Raw genomic sequence first — 18,291 nt, forward strand, 5'->3', positions numbered from 1 at the left:
AAGCCTGATTGCAGTGCATCATCTTTCCATGAACAAACTCTCCCAAAACATTGGTGGACTCCTTCCGGACTGCCAAAGGCAAGATCCCCCTCCTCAAAGTCCCCTCACCAGAGTGCAGGACCAAGCTAGCGAGGTAAATAAATTGTTCGGACAAGAACCGTTTCCCATTGGAGTCTGTGAAAATGCGTCAAAACTGCAGACCGATGTTGCAGCACGAACAATCCTTTGCTAGAGTACTTTGTCTCGACTGCTCCTGCAACATCCCTTCCAGAGTCCCTCCTTTTGTCACCACGACCAAGGAACGGGAGACCGCGTCCACCGCTGCTGCACCGCGAAAGAATTCAGCTGCATCTTGTTCACAACTCTTCAGGTACCGTGGGACTCGTGGCAGTACATACCTTGAGTCATTCTGTCGCTCATTTGTTGCTGGAGTGCTGATTCTGGCGTTTGGCTGTTAGCTCATACTGTTCGTCCAGGCCTAACGCTTGTATGCCCATAGGGAGTTTTCCCCAAGGTCCCTGGAACCTTTTTGACCAACAAAAGCCCTTTAATAAATTTCAATTGAAGAATCCTCTGGAGCTTTGCCTTTCCTGCATCTGTGCCTCATCGACTTTACCTCCAATCGGACTTTAAAGAACTCATACCTAGATTGGGATTGTCTGCTAAAGCCTTACGGCATTTGAAAAGTAATACAAGTCTTTTAACATACTAACATTTTCTGAGTTGCTAAATCAAGTGATTTTACTTACCTTGAATTGTAGCTTAGCTTATGGTTTACTCATCTGAAGTATTGAATTGGTTTTATATTGTGTTGCTTAGTTTGAAATAGTACTTACCTGAGATTTATCTTTAAATTTCTCACTTTTTCTTTTTCTACACGAGCAGCTGCAACATTATGAGAGTACTGTTTTTAGAATAACTATTTTAATATAGCTGTGCAAGTGTTTCTTTGGACCGGTGTATATACTGAGTTCTTTGTACAGCGCACATCTCCCTCCTAAAATAAGCCTGGCTGCACTGCCATTCTACCAGAACCTTGACTAATACAGACCTAAACTATAAGTAGGGGCTCTGTATACTAAGGGACCGTTTTATAAAGTCTTAACACAGGTAGACATTAGGAAAACTCTAACACCCTGTCTAATAAAAGGCCCCTCCCCTCAAACACTTAAGGGGTGCTGCTCTGCTAAAGTGAGTATGCCTAGCACCCTTACGAATCCCACATCCCAAGATGGTACCTTTAACAGGGAGTCGGAAATGTGTAAAGTCAAGAAACAAGTATTGGCAAAGCCAACAGAGACGTAAAAATGTTCTAATGGTGGTGAAACAGTCAATTCGAAAGATGAACAGTCCTCGCCCAATCTCAACATCCTAGGGGAATCCAAAACTCCACTGATCATAACCAGGCAAGGGAGAGGTGGGGTGAGGACTTTTCACCCATCAACCCTATGACAGGAGGGGGTGGAAAAGTAATGCAAGCTACCCGTCCCACACCCACACTTACTCAGATTCCACTAGAAACCTCTCTTAAGGTTTCCCGATTCGCTCGGCCCACTTACTTTGATAATTGGTTCCATTGCAGGGGTACATGGCCACAATGAAGTGGTCATTTTGAGATTTGGAACTTGGTCCTGGTAGGCAGCTGTTCAGAGCTGAAATGAGACTGTCCCGGATGCTTTGCAGCTCAGGAACACTGAGATGCAGACCACCCAGTCCACATGACAGGAGATTCCCCCAGGAAACAACAGAAGCAGACAGTAGCGACGAACACCGAGGTCAGGCAGCAGGATGGCAACTAACATCAAACAAATTGCTTCAAAAGGCTCCTCTTCGTGATGGAGTAGCAACTGCAGGAAAACTGTTCTTAGGTCACGAGCTGCCGACCTGCTGAATTCCAAGGCAAAACTCACAATGGGTACAGATGCCAGATGAAGCTGCTTTTCACACAGAACAGTTCTGGGACATTTCTGAAGGCTCCAAGGGGCAGGATCTTCTTGCAGTGTTGTGGACTGGTTGGTCCCACCAGCCCAGGATAGAAGCCTCAGAGAGAGAGGACTTCACCAGGTAGGAGGCAATGCTGGAGGTCTTGAACGGGCATCCTCGAGTCTTCAGCGGTCTGCAACTCTCCTAGTGACCTTGGCTCCAAATGATGCTCTCAAGAACAGCAAACGACAGCTCCTTTAATCCCAAATTCACGCCAGGGTAACCCTAGGACAACAAATTAAGGATCTTCACCATTCAAACTAAGGACTGTCCAATCATATACAACATCTTGCCCCACATCCATCCAGTGTTAAGATGGATTTCTAGAATCCAACCTGATGGACAGATTTTAGGGGGCCACCCTAGTTATAGTAAATAGGGAACTCCGAGGTAGTCAAAACCCAATCAAGATAGGCATGAGAGCCATCAAGGCTATTCTCAGGAGAATGATGGTGAGGTCATCGGTCCATACTGAGTTAACACAGTTAGGCACCCAATAATAAATTTAGACAAATGTATAAGACAAAAATAAATGGTTATTCAAAAACATACACTAAAGAATTAAACAAGCAGGTGATACTATTGCACAATACTCAATAACAAACCTGTATAGGGGATGCCGCTAAGGGGCACAGGCGAAATGGCTGCCTGATCTCTCACCTTCCTTGCCTGCCACAGCAGAAAGGTGAATGTTAATGTCATGTTAATGTAATTACATTATCGATGAAATTACACCAGGCAGAATCAGAGGTACCCAGGAGTCGCTGAGTAACTGAGCAGCGGCGGTGCCTGGCAACCGGAGGACTAGAGCCTGACGTGCCGAGGCTCCACAGGAGGCAGACTAATGTAAAGGCCCTGGGAGCAGAGACAGGGGAGCGGGCGCACAGCTCACCAAGCCAGCAGCGGCCTGATCCCGGCACAGCCATCAAAGTCGCAGTGAGTCAACACAGGATCCCTAAGGGAGCAGCGAGTGCGGGGCACAGAACATCCTGACTATCAGCCGCAGCGGGAGGGAAGTGGGTGTCAGAATCGTGCTGGGAGAGCCCCGCTGGGAGAGGCGCGCTCCCGTACAGAACGGAAGCTGAAACAGAGGCGCCATTAGCTGCAGTGGGAAGGCCACCCATCTCAGAACATCAGACGGTCCCCACACTGAAACAAAGCCTGCAACACTTGAAGTGCCCTGCGCTGCTGCCCGCTGGGAGAATGTTGGGCAAGGAGCGATCATACTGAGGGTGTCGTGATGAGCCGGAAGATCCAGACTGCGAAATAGGGTGCAAAGCAAGCTCTGACACAGGCACAGGACACACCTTAGGGCCCTGGGCTGCAGACAGCCATCAGGGCCAATGCACTGCAGCCACACCAACAAAGCTATGGTGGTATAAATGCTTGCAATGGGAGCAGAGTGAGCAATGCAACTAATGGCAGAAAGAGCCCTCACAAGTAGGTGAGCCCGCTTTAGCACCTATGTGGAGCCGGCTATACATTGGTCTCAACAATGCCTCAATCAAGCTGTGAGAGTCACGTAAACGTTGAAAGGAATGCAATGAGGAAGCATGTCGCCACGTGATCGACCCATAAGAATTCCAGGCGCCAGAAACAATTGAGAAGATTTGTAGACCCAGAGCAGGCACACTTCCCTTGTATGCCATACCAAGAATAAGGTTGGGCCGCAAGTGACGAGGCTCTGGAGGACGCAGCAGAGTTGCGCGTATAGCACCTGAACCTAGGGTGCAACATCACGTAGATGACAGCCCAAGCTAGAACTACGGAGGGAGTGGAACGGAAACCCCCTATCACACAAATAACTTCAGCGCAGCAGCAGCCACACTGGACCCCGGCACAAAAGTGGCCCTGCAGACCATCCGCCACAGGGGCACATAGATGGAGGGCCAACCCCAAGCAAGTGCACCAAGCATACCGGGAGAGGTCCACGTAGCATCGACAAAGGCTGCAATTGGCCTCCTACTCAAAGAATTCCAGTCGAAGGGCAGCATCTTAACGACCATATGAGCTAATCAGTCAAGGATGAATAAAGTGGAAGACATGATAAAGGGGACATGGCTGTGTGGATCCCTGAAGGCGTAGAGCAACAGGTTTGCAGGGATCGACATAAGACCCAGTTCGACACTGAGACAGAACGATGGTGGCTATGTATCCAACAAGGCTCAGGCTTATGAGCTTGAAAAGATATCTGGACTGAACTAAGCCACCATAGAAAGTTGCCAAAATGGTGGCAGTTTTGTTTAAAGGTTTAGCTGCATGGTCAGGCAAGGGGTCCCCCGAAAGCGACCGTAGGTTTATAAGGCGTCTCTGTTCACTGGGAAATGGTTTACTAATTTTTTTCCCAATTTCGAGTTGACGGACACTGGAGTAGCGGAGACAGGGGGAGTGGCGGGGGTGTGGGGGAAGCACTCAAAAATTATCTAGCATCAAACCATTTGGGGCAGAAAAAGCCACGACAAGCCCCATAGTACGGCACAAAGCAAACTCCAATACTGCACCTATCAGTCTAGTCCCTGGACTAGACATGGCACAGGGATAACACACGCAGCGTGATGCCGGTTAGCGGCATGGTGCGCTTTGGGACTCAACGTGAAAGGGCTGAACTCACCAAAGAAGCACACCATGCTCCGAAGAGAATATAAGTTATCAGGGCTGGAGTTTTTTTCGTACAAGAGACCAAGTACTGGAACGGGGAGGAATACGCACTTAGAGGAAGGTATATTGGGGGCACTATCTGGGCCACTAGCCCCACATAAAGAGCTGGGATGGACATATACCACGCCTTGCTTGGCCTTACAATGATCCACATTCACAAACATCCAAAGGGAAAATATTTGGCATTGAGGAGAACCATGGGACAGACAGCAGTGACCCTCTGCTCCATCTACACACCCAACCAGCAACAGCTTCCCTTTTGTAAGACCGTGTTTGAGTTCCTGGAGGAAAGCGGTGAGGGAGTCGGGGGGGAGAAATGCTGAACTGCGGGGGGGAATCTTAACATGATTGCAGCTTCTACTTTAGATTGAAGTTCGCAGAAAAGGGGCGGGCTCCCACCGCAAGTGCCCAGTAGGGACAACCTGACTGACCTTGTACGGAATGCATACTTGGTAGACACTTGGCGAACAACACACCCAACCACAAAAGCATACTTTGCACTCTCCGCCCACCAGACCTATTGACTACATATTGATAGACGCAGCGCAGGAATACAGGATTGTAGACACGAAATCACAATAGTTGGTTGATCAGACCATGATAGGTCTACCCTCACGTTAGAAATGGGGCCCCAACATCCCGACCGGCCAGAGATGGCTGCGAGAAGACAATCTATAAAGACCCCTTTTTAAGGAAAAGCTTGGCGAGGAAATTGAGGAATACTTTAAGAGTATTGACATGGGTGACACCTTGATCAACACAGTATGGGAAGCAGCCAAGGCGACCATTTGGGGGGGGGTTGGGAAGGCAGAGGGTGCGGCTAAGAAAAGAGCTTGTATGCTCCGAGAATCTGCCGTGAAAAAAAGGTATTTTACAGCTAAGGAGGCAAGCATTCACAGAAGTGCAGACCCACCTCAGGAGACTATCAGACTGTATCAGAGGTCAGGGAATTTTGGAAGAAGTTAAGATATGCAGCGGGAAATCCCTAACCCAGCTTCGATAACTAAAGCAACAATATTTTTAAATGGGAGACAAGGCACACACAATGCTGGCATCCCGATTATGAGCACAGAACGCGGATTGCGCATTTAACAAAAAAATGGATGACTCAGGGGGGAAGTCTAAGTTAATCCGTTAGACATAAACCGGCGCTTCACCCAATTCTACGCAGCATTGTACACCACCGAATACCCTGATAATGCGAGGTGCCTCCCAGGGGATATGTGTTAGGACAGTTTTTCTGAAGTCCAACTAAGGGCTTAGTAAAACCATTCAACTGAGACAGTACAAGGCTTCACTCTTAGCATAGGGCTGTACCACCTGAGTTCATGGTAGAGTAGACAGAGCAGCCAGGTGTATCTTAGAGTGCTGTAGAATCGGTACAAATGAAATTGTAATACAAATGTTCCAAAGAAACCCTGAAACACTATGTATTGTAAAAATAAATGGTTTATTAGGCTACAAGTAGGCCCAGATCAATCTTGGGGGGGAATAAGTACTATCACATTATATATCAGCACATTCATAAAAACACAACACTATGCTTGAAGGTGCACAGACAACAGTATACAACCTAACCTTATTTGGAACACCTAATAGGAGTTCTAGGGAGGTCAATATAATGTATGCACATTGAGTATAGGGCATATCTATGCTTGGGGGTCGGGGGGTAAAACCATAAATTACTTTCAGATTACTTTACAGAAGTAAAAGATTAGTAGACCCCGTCAGTTATGCAGGGACACTCAACAAGGAAATCACAGTCCACCAACTTGACAATATACTTTTCAGAATAGTGGGACATTTATTCTAGGAAGAGTAAAACACCTATAACCCTGATTCAGGATAAAACATTTATTCAAGGGGAGTTGGACCTTGAGGTGTAATATTCAATTACCGTTGCTTTTCAGTTCACAGACTAAGGGAAGCAATAACCAACTTATTTTAGGATAACACAGTTATACTCAAGGTAAGTAAAACTTTTTAAAGGAGCCATCAGCAACTTAAAGGCAGGTGTACACCTAAGACTCTTTTTTGTGTCTGCCTAAAACAGACCAGGGAAAGCAAAACCCAATGTTACCTCTTTATGAATGACTCAAGGTTATTCTAGGTAGGTAGAACCAATGGCAGACGTATTCTGGACAGGCTAAAAGCAAGTCAGGGAAAGCAAGACCCTGATGGGGACACTCATACCTTTATCCTAACAGGAAAAGTGAAATGGAACCAACAGCATTACTTTTGGGAAGAGGGACAACCAAATCACAGGTGAGTAATATAATCTTACATCTACTTTCTGGTTGAATGGCGAAATAGTTTCTAGGGAAAGGAAGATATTACAAACAACCTTATATATACTTTTTAGAACGCCAGAACATTTCTAAGGTAAGTACTAACTTTTGTAACTGTTCACTCTCACAGTTAGTTACCAACTTCTTTTACAAGTAAGTCACTTTTTAACACTGGTTATTCTTTTCAAGGCAGAACCCTTTTCTTATCCAGTTCTTCCATTATTCTGTCACACAAGTTCACTCAGAGGCAGTAGAGTGGCCCTAGTGGTCTAGGTGCCAGGTGTAGGCAGGGTGAGATAGGGTTCAATTTCCGGCAAAGTCAGAGTTCCAGAGGAAGACTGTTCAAACAAGTATTTCAATTTAAAGTTTGTTGAGGTTCCATGAACTTCAGAGAAGACACCCGAGGAGGATTCCTCAGTGGGCCTGGGTGAACTGGATGGGTGGCCTCCCAAACACAAAAAAACACCCCAAAGCTACACGGAAATTACAAAGGCTTAAGGTAGGTAAAAATACCCCAGCCAACACAGTACCTCAGCACATAAGAAGAGTTGCAGCAGAAAGACTTCAGGATATGCAGCCAAATACCCGGTCAATGGATGACTTTGTCAAGACGACAGAAGACAGGACTTTTGCAGCGGGGATCACAGAAGAAGGCTCCAGGCAAGAGTTTCCTCACCGCTAAATGCGGTTCTGTGTATTTGGAGCCTTTTCAGGAGCACAGAAGAGGACAGAATATCGCTGGTCGGATTCTCGTTGTTTGCAAGGTACAGCACTCTGGTCAGGGGACTTTTCGGACTGGAATCGTGCCTTTGGAGATCCAGCAGGATAGGATGCCCGCAAAGTTTCAGCTAGATTCGGAAGACCGTGCAGCGCACAATGGCTCGAGGTTCCAGGGTATTGTGGAATTGCAGCCCGCTAGGTCGCAGCACAACGTGGGATGGCTCAAAATGCATGTCTTCTTGAGTCTAGTGGGTCTCACCAGGCCACAGGCAGGGGTCATCGTTTTCCTAGTCACCAGGTAGATTGGAAGGAAGGGCTACAGCAGGCTCTCCGGTCGCTAGAAGTCGTTTAAGCCGCAAATTATTCAACTTCCTCTTCGGTTTTGGTTCCAGTGGTAGACTACCTCTTCGGCTTCCAGGATCGGACTTTCATGCAGGAACCCGCCAATCAAACAACCTTATAACATTCAAACTTGGGGGTTGGTAATCTCGCAGTCAGGTTGGAAGACAAAGTGCTGCAGAGTTTTGGACTCCTCCCTCGCTTCCTGCCTTTACAGACACTCTGGAGCCTGGGCAGGGAGTCCACAGAACTTCGGCTGAAGATACAAGTCACACAAAGAATTTCCCACCATGGATGTCGTGAGAAGGAACAAGAAAGGACTAGGAACACTAAAATGGTGGAAAAACAAGACACGGGCCATTTTGGTAAAATGAGCACCGAAGGGTGCCTTTACCGGGGCTGTGCAAAAAGCCCTCGGTAAAGGTGCACCGAATTAATAAAAGTTATCACTGCCACCAGCCATTCAAGGTAAGCTTGTCCCTGTAACAAAATTGTTGCAGTTTTAGTGTGAAATGGGATACATTGCATCTCCCCAGCACTCTGCATAAGGTGGGGTATGCTGGTTCACATAATAAAAATGTAAAAGGAATACAAAGATCCTTTATACCCATGGGAACTGTAGTTCTCACAAGGTTAGCCACAGAAAGTAAAAAGGGGAGCCCCTGGGGAAACCCAGCAACAATAGGCACTTACTGCCAAAAGGTTGTCAAAGAGGATAACTTTTAAAAGACACTATGGAGAGTCTTAAAAATGACACCCATCGAAAGAGTAAAAGACTGAGTGTGGAAAAAGATTCACATTCACTGAGGTATAGGGAAAATAATCTACCAGTCCAGCAAAATATTCTGGGGTTGAGAAAGGTCAGGAAGATTCATCATTGATATGAAAAGCTTACCTAACAGTATGCAGTGATGTTATCGAATAGAAAACAAAGGATGCATTTTTAAAACTAACCCAAACATCTAAAAGAAAAAAAAAAGAATTTTAGAAAACGACATATATGTGGTTGGGAATGGGAATAGTAGTTTTAGGGGTTGGCAAAAGTATTAAAAAAGGGGAGTTTTGGGGGGCGGACCCCCCCCAACCCCAAAACATTGGAAAAAGTATTGTCCTGTTTTTAGATGTTTTTTGCACGTTCAAAATTCATTCTTTGTTTTACCATTCGATAAAATCACGTGTAACCGTCTTGAAGGCAATTTTGAAGCTCAAAGCGGGCTATGCGCAAGGGCAAGATGGCTACACACCAGCCTTCTACAAGGCATACGGGCTGGCCCTTGCTCCTTTTCTTACGAAGCTTTAACAATATACTGCAGTCAGGCCAGGCCAGGCCCCACCCTCATTCACCCAATCTAGGATCATAGTCCTGCCCAAAGAAGGTAGGGACAAGGCAGAAATGCAAGCTTCCTGGCAGCCCGGCTGAGTGGTATACTTCCCAGATTACTTCACAGTGACCAGGTGGGGTATGTAGTGGGGAGGCGGGATTCAGACAATATCTGTAAAACCCTGGCCCCGACTGCCAGTGTGAAAGAGGGGGGCTAAGGCCCAACCCGATTATCAATAGATGCCGAAAAGGCCTTTGACAGGGTGGAACGGCCCTTACTGCAAGTAGTTCTGAGCATACTAGGTCTGGGAGAGCGTTGGATAACAGGTGCCTAAGCGCTGTACAAAAGCACCACGTGCCAAGTGGTAGTCAACAGGATAGCCTCAGACACATTCAAGCTGAGCAGGGGGGACACGGCTGCCCACTATCACCCCTGCTCTACCTGCTGGTGATAGAGCGCAGGGCATAGGCGATTCACCAGAATGGCAACACACACACGCTTGAGTGGTACGGGAAGGAGTACAAACTTGCGTTGTTTGCAGAAGACATTCTGGCATAGTTTACTTGCCCAGATTCCTCTGTCCCAGCCCTTCTAGCGACCACAGATGAGTATGGTTCATGCTCCAGGGGGGCAGGAGGAAGGGTGGGGGGGGGGAATGAGGGAGTTTCAAATAAATCTTCACAAACCCACCGCCCTACCACTAGCAGCTGATATCACCTGGGTCTCTCAATGGTGAGGTATGGCAACCAAACACAAGAAGATGGCATCAAATATCTAGGGGTGATAATCACGGGACAGTTTAGCAAGCTTTAAAAGGCCAAATATCCGCCGCTGTGGGCGAAAATCGTCTAAGACATTAAAAAGGTGGTCAAAAGCACTCCCTATCCTGGTCAGGCAGGTTTACGACCATAAAAATGAACGTTTTACCAAGGTTAACATTCCTATTCCAATCATTGTCAGTTGCGATCCTGGCAGCTTTCCACCTGGAGATGAGATGAAAAAAGAACTCCTCATTCCTACGGACAGATCAGAGGCCTAGAATAACACACAAGTCGTTGATCCTCTCAAAGGATAAGGGTCGACTGGTGACCTATACGAATGTTACTGGGCCACCTGAGAGAAAAATGGGGAAAAACCATGGGTAGCACTAGAAAACAGCTTATTTCCGTCTGTAACAATGGGAGAAAGGCTGTGGGTCCCACAAGAAAAAGCTGCCCTGTAAGAGCCAGACCCACCTCGTGCTTGCAGTCTTTTGGTCTTTGTGGCGGAAGGGTCCAGGCTAGGGCTGTAACGGTATAACGGTATACCGTTAAAGATACCGTGAACCACTTAATTGAACAATAATAACCGTCACATTGTTTATACCGTTATACCGTTTAGTGTGCTTTTCAATCTGATTTGGAAAGGCTGCAGTAAGCAAGTGCTGCGCAGTCTTGGTCTTGCACTGTTGGATGTGCCATCTGCCAAGTAGTTTCAGTTGGAGCAGTTCTTAATGCCATTCCATAAACCACACGTGCCTGACACAAAATCAATATGTTAGCAATAGGAAGAATAGATACAGTGTCAAGAAGGAAAAGGGTTTACTTTGGGTTGGCGGCTTTGGGGTTTATATATTTATAATGGATAATGTTCTCTAAACATATGATAATGGGGGATTTCCCTGGTTCTATCATTGAATTTACATATAATAAGTCACACTGCGAAATTCACTAATCTTTGTGGGTATTCCCTGCTGCCATACCAAAGGGTAACATGTCTGTGATTACTTAACACCTTTTGGCCTGAGCCTAAATTACCACTTAAGAAAAGCAATTCAGTTTGCTTTGCCAGTCGCCACAGGGCTTCCCCCCCCCCCTCCTCCTCTCCACACGTGTGTTTGTGTTTGGTGGAAGCAAGGGGTGGCATTTCAGTGGAAAGTATGTTGAAAACCCCAATTCTGTCCCTGGGTGTCTGGTTTTGTTTGTGATGATAAATCTGACAATTTATGACCTTTTAGAAAATATTTGTTAAGGTTAGTCAACTCCACCTGCTATACCGTGATAACCATGATATACCGTCATTTGGCAAGAAGGTTATCGTACCGTCATAAAACTAATACCGTGACACCCCTAGTCCAGGCACAGCAGGGGTAAAATCATGGCCCTCCCCACTCAGTTGCATTTGGTCCCACCAATTAGGGATTTATTGGTTGACCCCCCCAACCGCTTCCAATCACTGTATGGGGCCAGCTTAAACAGTGCAGGGAAAATGTGGGAAAAGGGGATTATGTTGACTAAGGGAGAATTCTCGGGAGGATAGCTGAGGGGCAATGCACTGGTCTAGGAATCAAGACGATGCGGAGCAACACAGGTTCGATCCCCGGGTCCGCGCTTAGAAACCTCTGAGTATTAAGCGCATTATAAATAACCAATTACAATTGGGAGTAAGAGGAGCAATTACAGTTAGAGCAAGCCCTGCACTCGGGTGATATACCACAACTTTTGTATTTACAACCCAAGGCGTGTTAGACCAGCTTTGAAGGGGCAGCTACAGCGGCCGCGAGCCCTCCTGTAGCAAGTTCTGGACTCGCATTTGGGAACAAAGGGGGATGAAAAGACTGTATACCCACGGCTATATGGCTATATCCATCACTACTAAATAGAGGCCACCTACCCACACAACACACGCAGGCACTGTGGGAGGCTGACTTGTGGCTGCAGGGGGAGGCAGAGGTGTAGTCTACCATCTAGTGTGGTCCTCCACGATAGCGGTGCAGTATAAGATGCACAACAGCAGATTGCTGTTCCACTGGCACCTAACCCCGCAGAGGTCATCACAAATGCACCTGGGGTTAGACCTAATTGGAGGGGCTGTGCCACCATGAGCGACTACTGGCATCAATGGTGGGGCTGCCCAAAGGCACAACTTTATTGGAAAGAGTTCTCGGCTGGGTGCATGCTATAGAAGGGATCACCAGAACTCTCATGCCATTTTTCATTTCCATTTGGGATAGAGCAGAGGACTATTCACTGCTCCCTCACATGCCATGGAACTTACTGTTGGCAGCACAGGTGTGCTTAAAGTGGCAATGGAAATGGAGTACCCTTCCCAAGAAGACAGAGTGGTTGGACAAAGGTTATGAAATTTACGAGATAGAATCCCCCACGCACATAGACATGGAGTGGCTTGCGCTCTTAGGGTAAAACAGAGCTGAAAGGCCAGTAAATTGCAGCGCTTGATGCTGGAGGAGTAAGGCACATAGCAGGTACAAGCAGCCCCAGAGCACTTGTGAGGGGCATGTGGGATAGTCATGGGACACAACAGCGCAGCTTGGCCGCATAAGGTGGCAGCTCAAAGGGAGACAGTTATCTTGTGGGAAGTGTGCTCACTACAAGCCCAGATGCTTCAACATGTTATTGCCGTTGGGGAAGGGGAGGAGAGGGAGGGAGGGAGTTAATAAGGGACTAGTATGCAGTTACGTTGTTCACGCTCTGTCACAATGCATGTGTATGCCGACTGCTCTCAGCCCCAGGTCGGGTATTTTCTTTTAATGCTCAGTGCGTTAACAGCTCGGAAGTTTTTAATTGTGTGATTGGCAGTTTGTTTTTATGATTATAAACATCTCTACATTCACCATAGGTTCTTAAAATTCATTCAATGACGTAAACCAGCACAGGAGGTAGGTAAAGTGGTGCAGTAAAGATGGAACCCAGTCACAAGTGATTTTCGGTAACTTAAACAGTCCATTTCCTAAGAAGAGTGCTGCCTTGTGCCCAAAAGTCACAGGAGCCACAATGCTTCTCCCCAGAATGTATATGTAGCAGGTAAGTGACTTGTGTTGGCGATTGTTCAAAAGAAAGGATGCAACAAAGTAAAATGTGTTCTTCTCTTTCAGAAGGTACTACCCAGGCAGTGGAATGGAAAGTTAGGATATAAAGAGACTGGTTCTCAATGTTATCCAGATGACCGGATGGGTTGACAGGGGACAGGGGGTCGGGGGGTAAAGGATTAGGGTGGGAGGGATTTGCTGGAGGTTAGATTTCCCACTGTTTGTTCCGGTAAGAGGTGCCCAGGAGCAGACACGGATTCTTCGGGTCGGGTCCAGATCCAAGCTGCAACCCCTGGCGATGGAGAAATGCAAGATTCACTGATGCAGGCCTCTTCCGGGCATTTCACAGAATAGGAGGGGGAGAGTGCCAGCGATGGGCATCACACAGACGACAGAAGGCGTACTTCCAGTCGCGGTTGAAGAAGCTTCTCCAGGACAGGATTCTTTGAGGCTGGGACGCCAACATTAGCAGGAAAGGTGACTATTATCAGAAGCTGGTGACCACCAAAGATCTGGGTGCAACTTAGTTTTCTTGGCTCCAACGCTGATCTGAAGAAATGGCTGCAGGAGTCGTCCTCTTATCCAAAGTCCAGTCTGGAAGCAAGTCCAAGCCCCCCAATGGTAAGGATCTGCACTATTCAAAAGCCAGCAGTTGTCCAATCGGACAACTATTGGTTTCACTCATGCCCCACCGATGTGTAGTTGGGTAGTAAAACAGGCAGGCAGAAAAGGAGCTTTCCTGGGCAAATGCATGATCACATATAGGATTTCCTGACCTGGCAAGGGAGGAAGGAGGCCAAACTACAATATGGACAAAAAACAAGTGAACATCTTGTAGCACAGCCATTGTAGGGACCTAAACCCATTTAGTAGCCATACGCGGTAAACATGAATGAGCACACAAGAAATAACTCAAAAATGGTAAACATATCTGCTGCCACTAGCGTGCCTTTAGGTGCACATAAAAGTAACTAAAAACAATCCCACGTGTAAAAAGCTAGGGTGACACAAAAGTGTCCCCATTGCACTGCACTGTACGGTGATGTGTGCAATGTTACAAAGTACAAGAATGAAAAAGAGAAACCGTTTCCCCAGAACAGCTTCATTTCCCTTCAAAAACAAAAATCAGGACGGGATAAAAAACAAAGCAAAATGAATGGGGTTTCATAGGAGGCTGTGGACGGAAAATAGAAAAAAAGAAACTCTTTCCCAACACATACAACTAATGATAATTGAATAAACCCATTTTCACTTGAAATTGATAACAGCCCAACTCTCCCAATATATCACACTTCGGTTTTCATGCAGGCTCACCCGCCACTGGCTTACAACAGTATGAACAAATATACGATTTTTTAATCCTAAGGGTGGGAAGCAAAACCAGACTTGTGAAAAGCCACCTCTTTCCTAACCAATCCTGAACATTTCTGGAACAGTTAAAAGGGACACCCTTTTCCTCAAGTACAACGAGCGCACAAAGTTCAGCTCTTGCAGTGGGTGTGAAAGGAGGGACGGTTGCCAAAAATGAAAAATAAAAATCCCTGTGTACAACTTGGCTTTTCTCCCACCCTCTTTCAAACGCAAGGCCACTTTACCTTCTGGGGGGCATCGTGCTCTGGGACAAGCCAATCCAGCTCAGAAGCCGCTGGGAGCTGCATCCCCTCAAACTGTCTCAACAGGCCCATGGCCACAGCCTCGGCTGAGTTTGAATGCAGGAAAGTGTGACAGCTGAATACAATTCAAGATAGAATAAGAAAAACATGTGAGAAAAGGCAACAAAAGGCAATGCTCAAAACCTTGAGAAAACAATCAATTTTAGCATAGGCAAGAGATACCAACTACACTACCTAATTAAACCCTTGTGTGGATACTAACTTGCTACTTATATAATAAATATGACCAATGTATTTGGTTCTGCCAATGCCTTTAACAGTGTGAAATTCACATTTTTCAAAATATAGGAGACCGGTACAGAGGAAAGCAATACCTCAACATCCTTTAGCTCACAATCCGTGAATATGTTTGGATATCTTGCTTAATGCCAGAGTTAAGCTACAATCACTAATATGCTTTTGATAGTCTCAAAACTTGGTATACAGCTGGCAACAGCCTGTAACGCAGACACTGTCCAGGTGTGAAAACGTCAACATGGGGCACTCTTAGCATCGTCTCCCTAACCTTCTGCTGCCTGCCTTAGTTTATTGACTTTGTCTGTTAGGTTAGATTTTCATAGCAATGATGAGTCTTCCTGACCTGTGTCAACCCCAGAACTTTTTGCTTTTACTGGTGGATTATTTTTCGGTATACCTCTTAGTGGGAACCTTTTTCCACACTCACAGAACAGTTTATTCCTTTTATGGGTGTAATTTTTAAGACTCTCCGTAGTGTCTTTTAAAAGTTATCCTCTGACAACCTTTTGGCAATAAGTGCCTATTGTTGCTGGGTTTCCCTAGGGGCTCCCCTTTTAACTTTATCTGGCTAACCGTGAGAACTTCGCGGAGGACCTCTCCAACATCTTCACACACAACACCAAAGCTATCTCCCAGGTCATGATACTGGGGGATTTCAACTTAGGCCTCCACGACCCCAAGGACACTGCTGCTTCGTCTATTGACAACATCCTCACTAATGCTGGATTCACTCAGTTCCTAAACCAACCTACCCACAACAAGGGCAGAACCCTTGACTGGCTAGCCGCCCTCAACTGTCCCATCAACATCACCTCTAACCAACAGTGCGCCTGGACAGACCACAACTTAATTACATTCAATATTGAGTCCAAACCTATCAGCCTCCCTCACAACATTGCCCCGGCTATGGCCACCCGTAACAAACGCAACATTACCTGCGATAGACTCCTCCCCCTCCTCCTTCCAGCTCTCAATGTTCGGGATCCCTCATGCTCTGACCCTACGGCCCTGGTCGACACATTCAACCGGGCCATGCTTACAGCCTTAGACACCATTGCACCCTCGAAACTGAGAAAATCTAAACCTCGAGCCCACCTAAACTCTTGGTTTACACCCCATCTCAGAGCACTACGCAAAGAAAAACGAATTGCAGAATCCCACTGGAGAAGCAATCACTCTCTAGCTAACAAATCACGCGTACTCCTGGCCACCCTTAACTACAAGGAAGCTATATTCCAGGCAAAAAAAGACACATATAACAAACGCATCGAGCAAGCCAAATCTAACACCAAAGAATTGTTTAAAATCCTAAAAGAACTTGAAACTCCTGTTACTCCACCTGACACATGTACCAAAGATAGCACCTGGTGCTCCAAAATCCAAGAAGCTCTCCTAGGTAAGATTGCCACTCTCCAAATTAAAATCAACAACAAACAATCTAGCCTTCAATCCAACCCTCTACAGATCCCTATACCTACCATAAACCTCTCTATCACAGACTCTCTGACTCCTTTTAGCTTCTCTCCACTCTCCATTCTCGAAGTGGAAAAGATTATCACTAGCCTTAAACCGTCCAATTGTCAGGGTGACCTTTGTCCTGCACCTATTATTAAGGAAGCTGCTCACGACCTAGCACCATTCATCACTACGCTCATCAACTCCTCCTTTAGCTCTGGGATTGTACCGGACAATCTTAAGGATGCATGGGTCATCCCGCTTCTGAAAAAACCTACCCTGGATCCCAGCATACCCACAAACTACAGACCAATTACCACTGTACCTTTTTTACTAAAAATCCTTGACCGCGCGGCCTACCTACAAATTCAGGAATACCTTGAATCAAATAAACTTCTGGGACTCAGGCAATCAGGCTTCCGGCCTCGCCATGGCACTGAGACCGCCCTTATTGATTTAAAAACGCAGATCGAAGATCTCAAAGACAAAGGCAAACTGGCGTTATTACTTCTCCTGGACCTCTCTGCTGCTTTTGATCTTGTCAATCACAAAATTCTCTGCCATCACCTCAAATCAGCCGCACACTTCTCAGAAAATGCCGCCACTTGGATCAGATCCTTCCTGGATAATAGATCAATGCGCGTGTTCTCCCCACTTGCGGCCGCACCACCCGCTCCGGTCTCTTGTGGTGTGCCTCAAGGGTCCTGTGTCTCGCCCACGTTATATAACGTGTTTACCAAACCCCTTTTTGATATTTTGGACCATTTGGGCATCACGTATACCAATTACGCTGACGACACACAGATACTAATCCCCATCACAGGAGACTACACAACTGACTCCCTTGCCATCAACGCCATCTACCAGGTCATCCAAGCGTGGATGGCCCAACACGGCCTCTGCCTAAATGATGAAAAGACAGAGCTCCTCATTCTTGGTTCTCCACAAAAACTCACTAAACTTGACCCTGCCTTCAAGTGTTTCACCATTGATGGGAACACCATCCCGATTGCTAAGGACACGAAAACCCTAGGGATTTACATCGACTCAACCCTATCCTTGACTAGACAATCCAACGCAGTCTCATCTGCAGCAGCGCATACTTGCAAGCTCATCACCGCCTGTCGCCCGTTCCTAACCACTGCCAACTGCGTAACCTTGGCCAGGACCCTTGTACTATCCAAGGTCGACTACTGTAATGCCCTCTATCTAGGTACTAATCTCCGCAACTTAAACAAGCTACAAATTGTCCAAAACAATGCGATCAGAGCGGCCCTTAACATTCCTAGGCGCCAGCATATATCTGACACCAGGCGCAACCTGCACTGGCTCTCTATCCCACATCGCATCTCCTTGAAGTCCTTGGCTCTCACACACAAATGCCTCCACAACCAAGCCCCTCGCTACCTGGCAAACAGATTCTCTTTCCACAATTCCACCAGACCTCGCAGAGCGGCCCAAGCCAACTGCCTTGACATCCCGCGTTTTAATCTCCAAAGATCTGGTGGAACCAGCTTCCCCATCCTGGCAGCCAAACTTTGGAACTCACTCCCCAATGACCTTAGAGCAGAACCTTCCTTCCTGAAATTCAAATACCTTACCAAAGCTTGGCTATCCGCCCAAGACTGCTAACACCAGCTTACTGCCCTACTTGCACCTTGACCTACTCTGCATCCCTTATTAACTATCCTGTAAATCACTGCCTTATCGATATTCGTTTGAATGTATATTTTGTAAATTTTGTAAATCTTCCTGTAATACTCTGTCACATTGCCTTGTCATGCTTTCATCTTCTTGTAACTAAGTTA

The 18,291-nt window shown here is 46.5% G+C and overlaps 1 protein-coding gene across 4 annotated transcripts in view; it reads right to left on the bottom strand.

Moving 5' to 3' along the window:
• RUBCN (rubicon autophagy regulator) overlaps positions 1–18,291 on the bottom strand; it is a 438,544-nt gene that overhangs the window by 90,797 nt on the left and 329,456 nt on the right. For all 4 annotated transcript variants that reach the window (XM_069617528.1, XM_069617527.1, XM_069617526.1 and 1 more), the window contains one exon: positions 14,714–14,846. In XM_069617528.1, the coding sequence (XP_069473629.1) occupies positions 14,714–14,846 (133 nt within the window). The remainder of the gene's footprint in view (positions 1–14,713; positions 14,847–18,291) is intronic.

The sequence above is a fragment of the Ambystoma mexicanum genome, chromosome 10 (assembly GCF_040938575.1).
Source record: "Ambystoma mexicanum isolate Mex_15411 chromosome 10, UKY_AmexF1_1, whole genome shotgun sequence".
In the NCBI taxonomy this organism is placed as follows: Eukaryota; Metazoa; Chordata; class Amphibia; order Caudata; family Ambystomatidae; genus Ambystoma; species Ambystoma mexicanum.